This window comes from Helobdella robusta, assembly GCF_000326865.2.
Source record: "Helobdella robusta unplaced genomic scaffold HELROscaffold_1, whole genome shotgun sequence".
Classification (NCBI taxonomy): Eukaryota; Metazoa; Annelida; class Clitellata; order Rhynchobdellida; family Glossiphoniidae; genus Helobdella; species Helobdella robusta.
Genome location: NW_008703570.1, coordinates 5811394 through 5827264, shown reverse-complemented (window position 1 = coordinate 5827264; position 15871 = coordinate 5811394). Strand labels below are relative to the sequence as shown.

Below are 15871 nucleotides of genomic sequence, written 5' to 3'. Positions count from 1 at the left end.
AAAATGTTTACAAAATAATTTTTTAAAAAAGCCCAAAACAATAAATCCACTCCATTTAAATATGTTAAACGTGATAGCATCCTAGAAAACCCTATTTCGAGCCTACCCTTCTGGAAAATGATTGAACCTGCAATAAACACAGATTTAATGGGACGTAAAATGTCTGAGAAAAGACACATTATGTGATCATAAGTTAAAGAACTTCTTCACAAAATATTAGCAATTTCATTATTTAAAAATGGATGGATCTAAAACAGATGAATCAATGATAGCACATAGCAGCAGTTATCACAGATAAAACAAAAATTATGGCGCAATTACCATACGATGCTCTTTTTTCACTGCGGAATTTCAAAGAATTTTATGGCCCTAGATTATGTCGAAAACAGGACTAACAAAACAATTACTATGAAGGTTGACAAAACTTTCAAACTAATCAATTAGATAATAAGCAGAACGTTCAGACAACGTGACAGATGTTTAAAAAATGGTTGCAATTAAGTTGTGTAAGATTTCAAAACCAATTTTTAGATATCAATTTTAAGAACTATTGTAAATACTGTGAAGGACTTATCAAAGACGTTGAAAAGGAATATCTGCCAAACTGGCTAACTTTGGCAACGAACCAAAAAATTCTTATGACGTCTAGGTGAAGGAACTTCAAAAAGATTTTGTAAAATGGGGTGTGCTTTTTATTATTTATATTAGTTAAAAAATTAAACGTAGAAAAGTTTCTATCTACAGACTCTTTGAAAAGATGTAGCCAATGACAAGAAGGACTTTGTGACGGGTTTTTTTTATAAAAATACCCTCACAAAATTTGTTTGGATATGCTACTAAAATCTCTCAATGGCTACCTAAGCTTATGTCAGTTGTTGACATGTTTAAGACTTTACCTACTTTAATTTATCTGTTAGTCGATTTTTTAACAATTGTTTTTGCATTTATGCTTATGATTGTAAAATGTCAGCTAAATCTAAGACATACATGCATACACTTGTTTTTCTTTAGGAACAACTTGAATGAAAATAAAAAGAACTAACATATAAAGATGAAAATAGGAATGAAGGTAGTGAAGAGCAGAAGTCGAAGTTCTCGCGATGTTTTCAAGTACTTCCAATTCAGCGGCATGATAAATAATTTCATTGAACGGTTGATGTTATTGTCGTTAGCGCCTCTAGGATCTTTTTAAAAGGCGCTTACAAACACACCTATAACAATAATAACAATTATAATAATATTGTTGTGTGTTTGTTTGATGTAGGGTGTTTGTTGTTTTATTATAACCTATAAATGTCGTTTAAACTTGCTGTGTTGGAACTTTATTACCCAAACCAGTTATGTTACATAACAAATCAAAAAATTTAATTAATAACACTTTTATATTGTAAGACTATGAATACAATTTTATCACTTGAAATGAACACAAATTACTCTTTAAAATAGAACATTTCATGTGCAAAATTAACGTATTCAAATAAATAAAATTGAAACGCATAAAATTTAAAAATTCTTATTGCTTGTGAAACAAGTAATTTTATAGAGCGAGCATGAGACAGCATGAACTGTATGTATATGGTGCATAATCTTTATAGAGATACATGTTACGTGTTTCAAAACAAGTTGCCAATCTCATCTCATTTACTTTCAATTTTAAAACTAATCAAATAAGGGCCAGCTAGAATTGAATTATTTTAAATATGAGAGCTATAGTAATTAAACGACTAGACACCATTGTCCAAACCATTTTGACAACAATATGATTAGGCAATACAACAGTAATAGAATCACTAAACTAATCCAAGTAACTACATAAATCACAATTACAACTACACTTCAAACCTCGCTAAAAACCTAGCTTATACACAAAATTGTTAAAATCCAAAGATTTCAAACATAGGAAAGATAACAAATAATCAAGATAACAATAACCAACTACTGATATAGCAGATATAACAGTATTGTATCTTACGGACACAAGCCGCTTGTTTGAACAAACGAGTGTCTGGATTCAGAAGATATAAAATAAAATAAAGTTAAGATCGAGGGTGCCATTCATTCCTTGTTTGCTTGTATCATAAACTGCATGGGAGTATCAAAAAAACTGGTCATTGTAAGTAAGTAGGGTAAATTATAAAAATTCGAAAATGACAGTAAAAATTGGGGCACAACTTTGAGATTGGATCAGAAAAGAATTGGCAGCCGACGAGAAAATCCATTATTCTACTACTGTTCAAGTGGTGGAAAATATGAAAACCTCATTGGTGGATGAAAGTTTGCTGATGATAATGATCTACAAACAGTTATGAATCTAGACAACTTGACGAGGAGAACCAAAAAACTTTGAAAAAGTTAAATTTTTGAGTTTTTTAGGATTTTCAAGGGGAAGCCAAAATATGTTTTAAATTAGACTTCCTTTTTTTGCTAACCACGAAAATTTTGTTTGATTTTCTACATAAAACGGTGTTTTATCTGTGCAAAAATTGAGTTTTAACACGAAAAAGGCCCACACCGGCCGCCCTAGAACCGCCATTGCCTAATAGCAACGGTGAAGATATTACAAAACCTGATCGAGATGTAGACGAGGGCTGTTAGGATGATGAGTTGTGTATTAACGAAAAAAGAAAACAAACCAAAAGTAGTGATTTCAAGAAAAAATGAAAAATTTGAATTTGAAAAACAAGTCGAGTAATTCGTGTACCTGAGCGGTCGTAAAGGCTCTTTTTATCGGTGACGTATTTAAAACTTCATCAGATGGATGGATGTATTTTATCTCGATATTCCGTGCACTTTGCAATAAGATAACATTTATTGCATTTATTTGAAAAATATGGTTTGTTAGTTTACTATGTGAAACTACTAGAAACGCAACATCTACACTATAACATACTCACATTGACATAACATAAAAAAGAAATTTACTACTTTTTACACTTGAATGATTAGGCGCTATAATAACAGCTCATAAAACACTTTATTTTTGTCATAGCAACCGTTACTAGAGAGATCTTTTGTAAAGATAATAAATATTAATAGTGAATGCATGTTCAGTGTTTTTCTATCTTTCCATAATTATGAAGCAAAAATGTTAAGTTCTGATAAATCAATCAAGGTAGTTTTCAATTTTATTTTTTAAAGCACATTTTTTTATTGGTTCATTTTTTTTTAAATATTGTTTGCTAATGTATTGTAACATAATGTCTTATGTAACTCAGACAAATACAGAGCTTGCAATGTTCAGTTATTTTTACTTTTTAGTTTTACTCCGTTTAATAACTTAATCAAATTAATCTTTCGCCCTGTTATAAGAGAGTAAAATTAACATTAACATGCACATCACATTCGGCTGTGCAGTGCAGCATTACGAACAACGAAAACATGAAGCATAACTACTATATCAACTATGCACGAAAAAAAGCATGAAAAAAAATTTTCAATTTTATTCCCTTAATCTGCAGCTCATTACCAACTTAACAAGCCCAAATATATATATATATATATATATATATATATATATATATATATATATATATATATATATATATATATATAATATTTTTGTATATTTTTATCGTGAGTTCGACCAGTCCTGTGTGGCATTGGGCTTTTTCGTATTATATGATTTTAATGAGTAACACACGAACGCTAAAAAATATTCGATAACAATTTTATTAATCGACGGAAGTAAATGAAAAGGAATTGAACTAACTAAACTCTAGAATAATGTTAAAAATAATGTCAATGAACAAACTGGAATACAGGAATTAGAACTTCTTTTTGTTGAGTCGGGCAACTTGGGATATGTTTCTTGCCGTTCAAATCGTACAACCTCGACGTGTGTGACCGATGGTGGTGTCGATACAACTCCGAGAAATAAATAAAACGAATGCAGAAAAATTACAAAAATCGGAGCCTATGGAAATTGCAAGCTGTGTGCGAAACTACACCAATGAGTATAGAATCCAGCAAAGAACCCTAGGTCCACAAATAGCACAACAAAAACAAAAGAACGAGGCGGATTCGTTTTCACAGAATCCAAGGCCTGTTTTCACTGGGCCTGTCTGTCAGTCGGTTGGCTTTCGCACAAACCTGGCCTGTTTTCACTGGGCCGTCGAGTCTGGTCGGCTTTCGCACAACCAAGGGCCTGTTTTCACTGGGCCGTCGAGTCTGGTTGGATTTTGCACAACCAACACAAAACAAGAGTCAGAACAACACTGGGAACAAATTGTGTGACTTTAGTACGCGTGCGAAACTATGCCAATGAGCATAGAGTCTCGTACCAAATTACTTTTGAGAACTTAAGACGTTTCTGAAACTATGCCAATGAGCATAGAATCACGATTTAAGTCTCTTAGATACCAGAATAGGCAAAGATTATTCGAAGCTGCATAACTTGTCAACCCAGTGCGGACTCTTTCCCCACATAAGATAAAGAAACTCTATATCAAAGCAAAATTAGATTTTGTTTCGGGTGTTTTTAAACATAAAAATTTCCAAGGTATGTCAAACTAATCAAAAAAACTACTAATTAAATTTTAAAATAATTTGTAATAATTTATGACGTCATCTAAATTGCAAAACAAGTCACCTATCGAGTAAATTAACTTGCATCAGGCCCCCTATCGAGTGAATTACTTTGCATCAAGCCGCCTATCGAGTGAATTAATTTTGCGTTGAAGAACTTTGAAGTATTTTTAGTCAGTATTATTCCATAATTCGGACACATATATATATATATATATATATATATATATGTGTGTGTGTGTGTGTGTGTGTGTGTGTGTGTGTGTGTGTGTGTGTGTGTGTGTGTGTGTGTGTGTGTACACATATATCCCAACTTTAAGAAAGTAAAAACTTTGTAAACCACACCCATGGATATATTATATCCATGACCACACCATGCATTTGTAAACCAAAATCAACAGAGAAAAAATCTTTGATAAAGCGCGCAGCGCAACACATGCGAACTCATTTTTAAAAGAATGATTATTTGTACAAACATCTCAAAACATCATTCTGTGCTTTCAAGCTGGCAATCTTTTGTTTGGAAATTGTTTAAATAATAGATAATAATTTTATATAATTTTTTAATGCATATTAACAATTGTTTAACATTATCGTTGAAATGAAAATGTAAGGTTTTTAATTCTTGCTCTACTGCCACCCATTTTGGATTTTTTTTCTTGTTTTATGGCCAAGTAATAAATAAAACCATTCTTCAGTGGTTCTGATGGGTGGCGAAATTCTCTTCCAGAAAACTTTTCAGAACACCATTGCTTCAATTATCTGAACCTGAGACATGTTTAAATATAGAAGTAGATTTAAAAAAATTAGTTTTTATAATTGCAAACAATGATTTATATCTTATACGCCTAAATATATTAGGCTACTCCATTTGATTTTTACAGAAGGAACTTCAAAGCTGTTTTTCTCTATTCATTGGCTACCTCTCTTTATTTATTGTTTATACTTATAAAAATTTTACAGAATGTTGTTGAATGTTACAGAAAACTATAGAAATTAAAAATTTGTTGTGCTCCATTTAGTTCAAAAGTTAGTATGGTTTATCATCAAAGCCAATGTAGTGCATGGTAGACAGGAACTTCCAGGGGCGTCACTAGGGGGGTGCGGGGGGTGCGGACCGCACCGGGTGACACCCTCACAAGAGGTGACACCAAAATATCACTGTATATGTTTTTATGTCCCTCCATGAAATTATTCTTAGCATTGATTCAGCCCAACCCGCCCAGCGCCCAGAAATGTATTATGAATAAAATTTCTTTCGTTCAAATCATCCATTTTTGTATTCCACGTTTATACCATTTGACGTCCGAATTATTAAGCGCCGCGCATATTTAACTTGTTCGTGTCTAACATAACGTACAACAGTGTTTGTTTTGCCCACCTACTACGCGCGTGTGTTAGTCTAGTTTAAGAGAATAATCTATAATTTACTTAAAGTAAAAAATTATTTAATTTTTAATCAATTTAATGATATAAGACAAAAATTCAAAGTAATTTCACAAAAGTTGATCCGTAAGTACAAATATAATTTGTTTTATTAGCATTTAAATAATTTTAAAATTTTTACATTTAATTTAACCAACCAAATTTCAAATAATTTCATTTTATTTATTTATATTTATATATTTATTGTTGAAGGATATTATATCATGCCACGTGGAGGTGGAGTTCATACAACAAAAAGGCTAAGCGGATGTCAACAAAGAAAAGCCAAAATAAAGAAAGATGAAATACTATCTACATTGCGCGGATCTATGATGCAATATGTAAAGGGATCAGATGAGGCCCAGAGTTCTTCCAAAGACAGTTCCTCAACCACAAAATGATGAGACTAATTTATCTGATGCTGGTATGCAGTCAGCAGAGGAAAACATTAATATAGAAGAAAATAGAGCAGAACAAGATAAAGAAATAGATGGATTTGTAGCAGAAGAGTGGACTGATAATAGTGACTCTAAATATGATACTGAAAATGAACTTACGGGGAAAAATTGGAATGTTTTGGATGATGCTTCTTATTGGAATATACCAATTCCAGATCAATTGCGCGTTCAAATCATCAAAAGAGGAAGTGCATATCTCCAGAACAAAGATGGGCCTTTCAGGATGTTGACGAGGCAAGATCTAAAAGCTAAAGGTGATGTTCGCCAGCTATCTAAAGAGTGGTTTTATATGGTGATGCCAAATGGTGAGAAGGTGTTGCGAACATGGATGGTTTATTCTCCCGTCAGTGAGAAATTATATTGTTTTTGCTGCCGACTCTTTGCCGTTAATGCTACAGACACAACATCCAAATTTGTAACTGGATTTCAGACATGGTGGAAAATGAGCCCGAAAGTGCCTAATCATGAGACATCCGATGCTCACTTGCATTGCTTTGAAAAATGGAAAACCTTGGAGGTGAGACTTAGAATGCACAAAACAATTGATGCAGAAAATATTGCTTTGATAGACATAGAGAAGAAAAAGTGGAGAGACATCTTGCATAGGCTGCTCGATATTACATTGTTTCTCGCCAAGCAAAATCTGGCTTTTCGGGGCCACAATGAAGAAGAATCTTCATTAAATAAAGGAAACTTTCTTGAAATGGTTGAGATGCTTTCTAAATATGACTCAGTGCTAAAAGAGCACCTATTAAGATTACAGCAAAGCACACATAAAACTAAAGCATCAGCATCTTATCTTGCACCAAATACTCAGAATGAGTTTATTCATGTCCTAGCAAATCATGTGAAGGAGAAGCTTATCACGGATATAAAATCTGCCCGGTATTTTGGTATCATGTTTGATAGCACACCTGACGCATCACACAATGACCAAATGTCTGAAATTGTCAGATATGTGAAAATTCATAATAGAAAAGTTGAAGTAAGAGAAGTGTTTCTGGGATTTTTTCCTTTAAAAGGGAAAAAAGCTGCTGATCTCAGTTCTGATATTCTCGAAAATTTGGAAAGTGATGGACTCAACTTTATGATGTGCCGCGCTCAAGGTTACGACAATGCTGCGACTATGGCTGGAATCCATGGGGGTGTACAAGCCATTTTGAAAAGAAAGAACAGGAAAGCTATTTTTAATGGTTGTGTGGATCATTCTCTTAACTTGTGTGGCCAACACTCTTTTGCTGAAAATGCTTTGTGCGTGACTTTTTTTGGAACTCTTGAGACAATGTTTTCATTCTTTGTTGCTTCCACTCACCGATGGGATGTTTTAATGAACCACACTGGAGTTTCATTAAAAAGATTATCAACAACACGCTGGAGTTCTCATCACGCAGCAGTAAAGGTAGTGAAAGAAAAATTTGATGAATGTGTGACGGCAATAGAAGCTCTTTGTGATCCAGGGGAAAATCTAGACATTAGAGGTACAGCCCGAGGTCTTTTACCTGCTATCTGCAATTTCACTTTTCTGTGCTATCTCTTCTTTTGGTGTGATGTACTTGAAGAAGTAAATCTAACGCAGCTGTACCTTCAGACTAAGGGCTTAAGTCTTGACAAGGTGGTGACAAAGCTAGAGACACTAAGACTTTTTATGTATGAGAAGCGCAATCATCTTGTGGAGCAGGCAATTGAACAGGCACTTATAAAATCAGACCAATATGGAATTTCAGTAGAGAGCAGACCCAGGTTCAAGAAGAGGATGGCAGGCGAGCGCGAGAAGACGAGAGATGCTGGACTTACTCTGCAGGAAGAAAACAAGAGAGCGATGTATGAGTGTATTGATCGTTTCCATTCTGAACTCCAGATCAGATCAAGAGCCATCAAGGAAGTAGCAGCCATGTTTGAGGTTGTTCAAGCCAAGAGTTTGATATCTGCTACTGAAGAAGAGTTATTGGTAAACATTCCAAAATTGACCACATTCTATGATGAGTTATCAGAAATAGAGCTTTTATTAGAAATACCAAGACTGAGAAGATATCTGAAGGCAGCAGAGATTGATCTTGAAGAAGCCAAAGACTGGTCAGTACTTGACATTTTGAAATTCATAGTTGAATGGGACTTCCTAGAATCTCTCCCATATCTCTCAGTGAGCCTACAATTATTTCTTACAATCTGTGTGTCTGTGGCTTCATGTGAGAGGAGTTTTTCAAAGCTAAAGATTATAAAGAACTATTTGCGATCTACTATGGGACAGTCTAGGCTTTCTGATCTTGCAATATTATCAATTGAAAGAGATTTGGCAAAAGAAGTTGATTTTGATGAAGTAATTAACAAGTTTGCATCTTTAAAGGCGAGGAAAGGGAAGTTCTGATTTAGTTGAGATTTAATGTGACATATTTTCTATTTAGTTTTATTTCTTAAAATCTTTGATAGATCACAATTTTTTTTAAAGAATAAAAAAATCGACCTTGAATTATTTTTTTTTCTATTGTCGTTGTAAATTTATTTATAAATTATGCTAAGAATGCTGTATGTCTATGGGGTGTCATGAGAGGGGTGACACCATGAGTTACCGCACCGGGTGACACCAACCCTAGTGACGCTACTGGGAACTTCAAAGCTGTTTTTCAGTATCGACGACCCAATTGATTCTTATAAAATTAAACTATTGAAATTAAAAAAATTGATGTGCTCCATTCAGTTCAAAAGCTATAGCATGATTTATCATCAACGCCAAAAAAATGTTTTTTAAAAATACCTGTGGCCTCTTCGAACGGCTTCAGTTTTCAAATATAAATTAATAAATCCTTATTTTTATAAAATATATAAAAAATTTCGAAGTGCTTAGAAAAATAATTCGAAACTAACCTGATTGAAAATGGCCAAAGTTAAGGCGCGTAGAAATCAAAGAAAAGCGATTGACAACAACAACAAACCATATATTAATGATAACAAATCTTTTTAAAGTTAATTTATACCAATGATGACAAGATGTGTCAACGCATTGCCAAAAATTAAAATAATGCCTCACTGTGTTTTGCCAATTTTTTAGCGTCAGCGCATGCTTAAAAGTAGCGTGCTAAAAAATCGGGTCGAAAAGTTACCTGTTTCACTTTAACGTACTTATTTTGTCAGAATTTTTTGAAAGCCATTACGACGATATTCGGAATTGGCGAATAAACCCTATCAAAAACTAGCTGGACTGGCCTTAACATAAATTGGCAGTCTTCGAGTTGTTAATTAAAAGATTAAAGAATTATTTGAAATTTGTTGTGTTGTTTTTTTAATAACCCCAACAAATTTTTTACATCAAATTATATCTATACATTCTCGAGACTTAGGTATCCTTCACCAAAAATATGTATGTCATCTTCAGGCATTTGTAAATGCTCGATCACTTACCTCATAATTTAAAATCTTTATCTTTTGCCATTGGTAGTCCTTGAAAATATTTCACTGTTTATTTCATTACCATTGAAAACTTAACTAATTATCCAGTTTGATGCAGTTTGTTATAATTTTTTCTTTTATTTTGTTGTTCTGGATTTCCATCTCACTCTTATCTATCTTTCTATCTTTAAAAATAGGCTATTATGCAACAATCGAATTATATTGATATAACCTAATTGTTTAATTTAAATGCAAATGAAAATTTAAAATAAAGAAAATTTGGTAAAGAAAAATTTAAATAAACTTCAATTAATTTTGAAATCAAAAATAACGGTAACGATAACTTACGGTGTTTAAACAATCGATAGCTATAAATAAACTATAAGAATTGAACTATACTATTTGCAATGGACGTCAACTTGGACGTGCTTACTTCTCGTCTTATAGTCTTATTAGGCTTACTTATAATTTATAGTTTTTTGGATTTTGTTATTTTGAGTTTCCCTGCTTTAATTATAATAGATGTCTGACGGCAATATTGTTTTTGCTTCCAGTACAGTTTATAACAAATAGAAGGAATAACTTAAACAGAGCAATACCGGTTCAAAATTGTCTGTTTATTACTAATATAATTATCTTTTTTGATTTCTCTAAAACTCTAGTCAAAATTTTGCTTTTAGAAAAAAAACTTTTAATATATTAGATTTCTGTTTGTGCTAATTTTATTTAACATTATATTTTTGTCATATAAATAGGAAGAATCCAAGAAACGTCAGCGCAGAGGATATTTATCAAAAAGGTTTTATACTTTAACCTTAACATATACTTTAACAAAACTATTTTTTTTTACACTTTACTAGGCAGAAAATAAGTTTTATATAATCTAATACTAAACAATATCGCGTTTAATTAGTTCACTATTGGGTTTGAGATGAGGTATGAATGGCGCGCAAATTATCCAATTTGAATGATATTTGGGTTGGCATGTGAGTATGAGTGTGGATATGCTTGAGACGTGTGAGTGTGTGTCTGTGTATTACTTTTATTATTACTTGAACAATTTATGCTTTCATTTAATTAACTAATTTTGTGGAATTGGGGTTATGGGTTGTACACCTGCGCTCATTAAATCAGTAAACAAAAGTCGTTTTGTAGGTCTTTTACGTATCAGTAATGTGATATAACGATGTAACTAAAAATGATAAGTTTCGATGTTGTTCAGAATATTTTCCAACAACGTTAAATAAAACTGACAGCGATCAGTCGTCAGATTCTCAAAGAATTTGTGCCGATAGAAAACACTTTTGTTTGAATGGTAGTGAACATTTTTCGCTACAATATGACCTGTTCAAAAATTTTTTATTTTAAAACAACTGAATAGAGGATTTAATAATCATAAGATGGTAGCCCTTACCTAATTCTACTGTTTTGATAACTATAATCTTTTTAAACATCCTAAAATATTTTTCAACAACAGTTAGAGTCCTTATCATTAAATGGTTGGCAACAATTCACATTAGAAAAACTATGGTACATTTCATTTGTTATAAAGTGTTAGTGAATATAATGGGATAACTTACTTCAACGTTGGAATTGAACTAAACTACATGACCTGAACGTTAACATGGAAGCGTCTGCGTCGTTATATTGTATTTTGGATGTTTTGGGATACTATTATCTCATTCTTCCCTGTAACGATTATAATGAATGCGTGTGCATGATGTCAGTTATGTTCTTTCTTCCAGTAAAGTTTATAACGAGAAAAGCACATTAGGGCAATACCAGTGTAATAGGCTATACCATACCATGGCTGGAATGATTTTTTATTTTAAAATAAAGTTTAATCATAATCTTAGGTTTTATTAATTTACGCACTCAAACTTCATTGTTAAAAATTTACTTCAGATTTCTGAATTAACTTTATAAAATGATATTATAACGCGCGCAAAATTGAGGATATGATTGCCACAATGAAAGTTAGGAATTTGTTTAAACTGATGTTTTGGATTTAAACTGAGGAAGTTCTTTCTCAAATTTCAAGCATAAATATTTTTTCACCCAATAACTTAATTACTAGAACCGCTGTTACTATTATATTTTTTTACAAATTTTCTTCCAGTGAAACGCCTGATGAACATGCCAAATACGAAAAACTCATCGGCCAGCTCAAGTATTATTAATATTGTTGAAATTATATTCATGTTGGTGCATACGCTAAAACTTCTTCTTGCATAAATGTGTGCTTGGTGCCAGTTTAAATCATGAAAATGTTATGAGGTGAAGATTGTTATTATTTTGTGAGTGCTACGCCACTTGGTAATATTTTTACGTTAACTTATCAACATTGTTTATTACCGTGAATAAAGAAGTTCCAGATAAAAACTGATTGATAAGGAGTAAGCATGTTTACAACTTTCTAGATCACGGACTAGATTTCTAGATTCAATTTGCATTGCGAAGACGTCCATGACCTACTAACCCGTTATAGTGTCCGACATTTCAAATTTTATTTTTAATTGCTCCTTTTTAAAACATGATAGGACATTTTATTTTTTTTTTAAATAGAGCTTCAGAAGCAAAGTCAAGATTACAAACTTCAAAGCAAAAATCTGTTACTGACCAAGTGACTATTGATAAAATAATGAAATAAACGTGTTAATAAATATCGAACTTTTTTCTATTGAACGAAAGAGAAATGACTTGCAGTATATAGTAGCAAATCAGCTGACTGCAGTTTCAGCTGTCAGAATTGAAGCACTTTTACAACAGCAAGATTCATATTACAAGAAAATACAATTTGATAAAATTTCAGTAAGTTTAGTTTAATTTTTTCTACCTTGTGTTTATACAATGCTACTTTCTTTTGTACTCACGCGTGTTCCCTTTTTATTAAATGTAAATTAGAGAGCTCTACTTGAATACAAATGAACTAACTTTATGTTCAATTCATATCTTAAAGACTTTCAAACTGGTTTATATATTAAAAACAGTTGAAACAATTTGGTTAATTTTAAAATAATTTCATTCAAGAGAGAAAGGATCAAAAAAATCATGGACAATCGCGTTTAAATCTCTTCTGATGGGATTACTCGATCATGATCGTTAGAAGATGCTGTTAAAGACTGGTTAAAACATTTCTTCAGTTGCATCGTGAAATATATTTCTATTCTTTTTAAATAGATAACTTTTTTTGTTGATATTTTTATATCAACCTTATGAAACATTAAAAAATCAAACTGAACGTTTTTGATTATCCCAACATCAGTACAAAATGTCTAACAATGAATTTTAGCTGGTGTACTCCTTGAGGGTTTAATATTTATTTTGAAGCTTGTTTATTTCATATAAGAATGTATGTATATCACTTTTCGTTTATAATTTAAGCTGATGACTTACAAGATGATGTACAAGTTAACACCAACACACACACTACATTTCATATGTATTCTTGCTAGAGAGGAGATGGATGAGTAATGTCTAAGCTTCATTCATTTTAAATAACTAAACACAGCACACACCCGTGCAACGCAATATGTTTTTCCATAACTAAATATTTCATTATACAATGTATATACATATGTATGCATATGTAAATGATATATATTCATGTATAAACGTATTATATATATATATATACATATATATATATATATATATGTGTGTGTGTGTGTGTCTGTGTGTGTGTCTGTGTGTGCAAGTTTATTTCTTCATAATGTTTCTACTTTGAAGTACTCTTCATTGTAAACATTTGGATGGAAAGAATTATCATAGACTACACTATGTTATTAATTTGTATTGTGGTAATCCATTTTGCGTTGTTGCCTATTTAAATTGTTTCAATAATTCTTGCATTATAATAATATATATATGTCTAAATAATAGTATTAATAATGAATTGAAAAATTTGCAGTTGAACTTAACAACACATGTGAAGTTACATCCACAAAATAATCTATAGTTACACTTATAACGAATTAGATTGTATATAACACGGAAGAAATTACAGAATTCTAAGAATAGATACAAATTTCAGAAATTTTATGATTTAATTAGATTTTATATAACACGGAAGAAATTACAGACTTCTAAGAATAGATACAAATTTCAGAAATTTTATGATTTAAATAATAATTAAATAACTAAACCTATAAGTATATGATTAATGAAATTCATTTAAATGTTGACATTCTTATTAAAATAATTTGATTAGAAATTACACCAAACATATAAACAACATAACTGCCACAATGAGTGAGGGTTTGTTCTAAGGAATATCGGGAGGGGAAATTTTCGGAAAATTAGCAACATTTAGAAATCGGGAGAACGGGAACTAATTTTAATAAGAATGCTAGAAAATTTCATATAAAATTAAATAACTTCTTAAAGAACAAATGAATGCCAGATTCAGTTTAATTTCAAACACTCGCTTTAAAAACAAATTAGTCGACGGTTGGGTCAAGTGGTAGAAAAGCCATGTCTCGCGCTGTTATTACGCGATGGTCTGATTCGAATAAATACCGTCTGTTCAAACTCAAAGACTTTCATACGCCTTGCGTGTGTGATACAGTGCTTGCGCGTGCATTCATAATGTGTTTATACGTCGCGTGGAGTGGATAGTAGAGTATATTAAGTATAATATCATGTAGGCAGTTCTGCGTCTGTCAGAGCTGCATAATAAAAAAGAAAATGAATAACTTTAAAAGTTGAATTGCTTGTAATCTAGCTGTTCAATTTTGTATAAAAATTGTTAAGAAAATTTCTATTATTTTAAATTAAGTAGAAAAACAAATAAAGCATTCAAAGCTCAAACGAGACAACTTACATTAGACCCACATTAGATTAGAAGATAAGCTTCAAAAATTTATTGATAGTTTTTAAATTTTTAAATTTGATAACAGGATGGATGAGTCAGGTGAAAATGTCCTTAATTGCCGAATTCAAACTGTACGGAGTAACACGTCATAAGAGGACTCAAAATTCGTAATTTCTGTGCAACGCTCTTCCGTCTTCCGCCATCCTCCGTTGAAACCGAAAGAACTGTTTCTTCAATAAACAGACTGGCATGCAAAATTAGATCTAGACTAAGTGATAAACACTTTAACAATTTATTATTTTTGAATTGTGGCCAAACAACGTATCAATTCTAACCCTGAAGATGGCATAGAAAGATAAAAAGCTTTTTTGTTCTATCACGCTTATAATAATTAAAAATTTTGGTTTTGAACTCAAGAAACTTGACAATCATTTACGATTTACTGTTAGAAAATCGAAAAATTAAATAGGAAGCTAATTAACGCTGAACATGCTGTGATTTCCATCAATAATTGCATTTCTGACAGTCTTTATGAAATACATATATAATTATATAAAAATTATTAAAAAACTAAAATCAATGACAAGAATTCTGGCAAAAATTATTGTCTATTGTCAGACGTTAACAAATCACTAATTGCTTCGATATCAGCTACAAACTGGTTATATAAGTGATTTATTAATAAGGTATGCAAAAGTAAATTAAATAGTATTTCTTTAAAAAATCATCTTAACAAAATGTAGAATGAGAGTCAGGTCTTATCATTTATGAAAAATATTGATTTCTTGATGTTAAAATAGTCTTTGCTTTTTGTTGTAGGGTGGGATAACATTAACGTTTAATGTAACATCATTATGTAATGTGTCTTGGTTAGTGTCATGATGATACATATCATAAATAGAATTGTCATATCTATGCTTGTCATTTCGAAATCTGCTGCTGTGGTTATTAATGTCATTTCTGTTAATGGTGTTACCAAAGTTGTTGTCATGATTGTTGATTTTTTGAAAGTTGTTGTTTGTGGACATGCTGAATGATTTGTAGCACGGGGAGTTACAGTTAAGCCATCCTGAGTTACTTGAGGTGCGTATTGTGTTGCTGTTGTTATTGGAATGATTTTGATGACCAAGTTGTTGTTGTTGATCAACATATTAATGTCACCACTGTTTTTGTTGATGTCGTCATAAATGTCATATAAAATATTAGATTGGTTGTATGAGTTGATGTTGTTTTGCTTATACGTTGGTCTTTGATAGTTGTAACGGTT

At 31.7% G+C, this 15871-nt stretch overlaps 1 protein-coding gene across 1 annotated transcript; it reads left to right on the top strand.

The window, feature by feature from the left end:
• Positions 1-3846: 3846 nt before the first annotated feature.
• On the top strand, positions 3847-6213 carry HELRODRAFT_158996 (hypothetical protein; the record flags this gene model as incomplete). Its single annotated transcript, XM_009010934.1, has 4 exons — positions 3847-4170; positions 4429-4498; positions 5547-5668; positions 6163-6213. The coding sequence occupies 4 exons, from the start codon at positions 3847-3849 to the stop codon at positions 6211-6213; spliced, it is 567 nt and encodes a 188-aa protein (XP_009009182.1).
• Positions 6214-15871: the final 9658 nt, after the last annotated feature.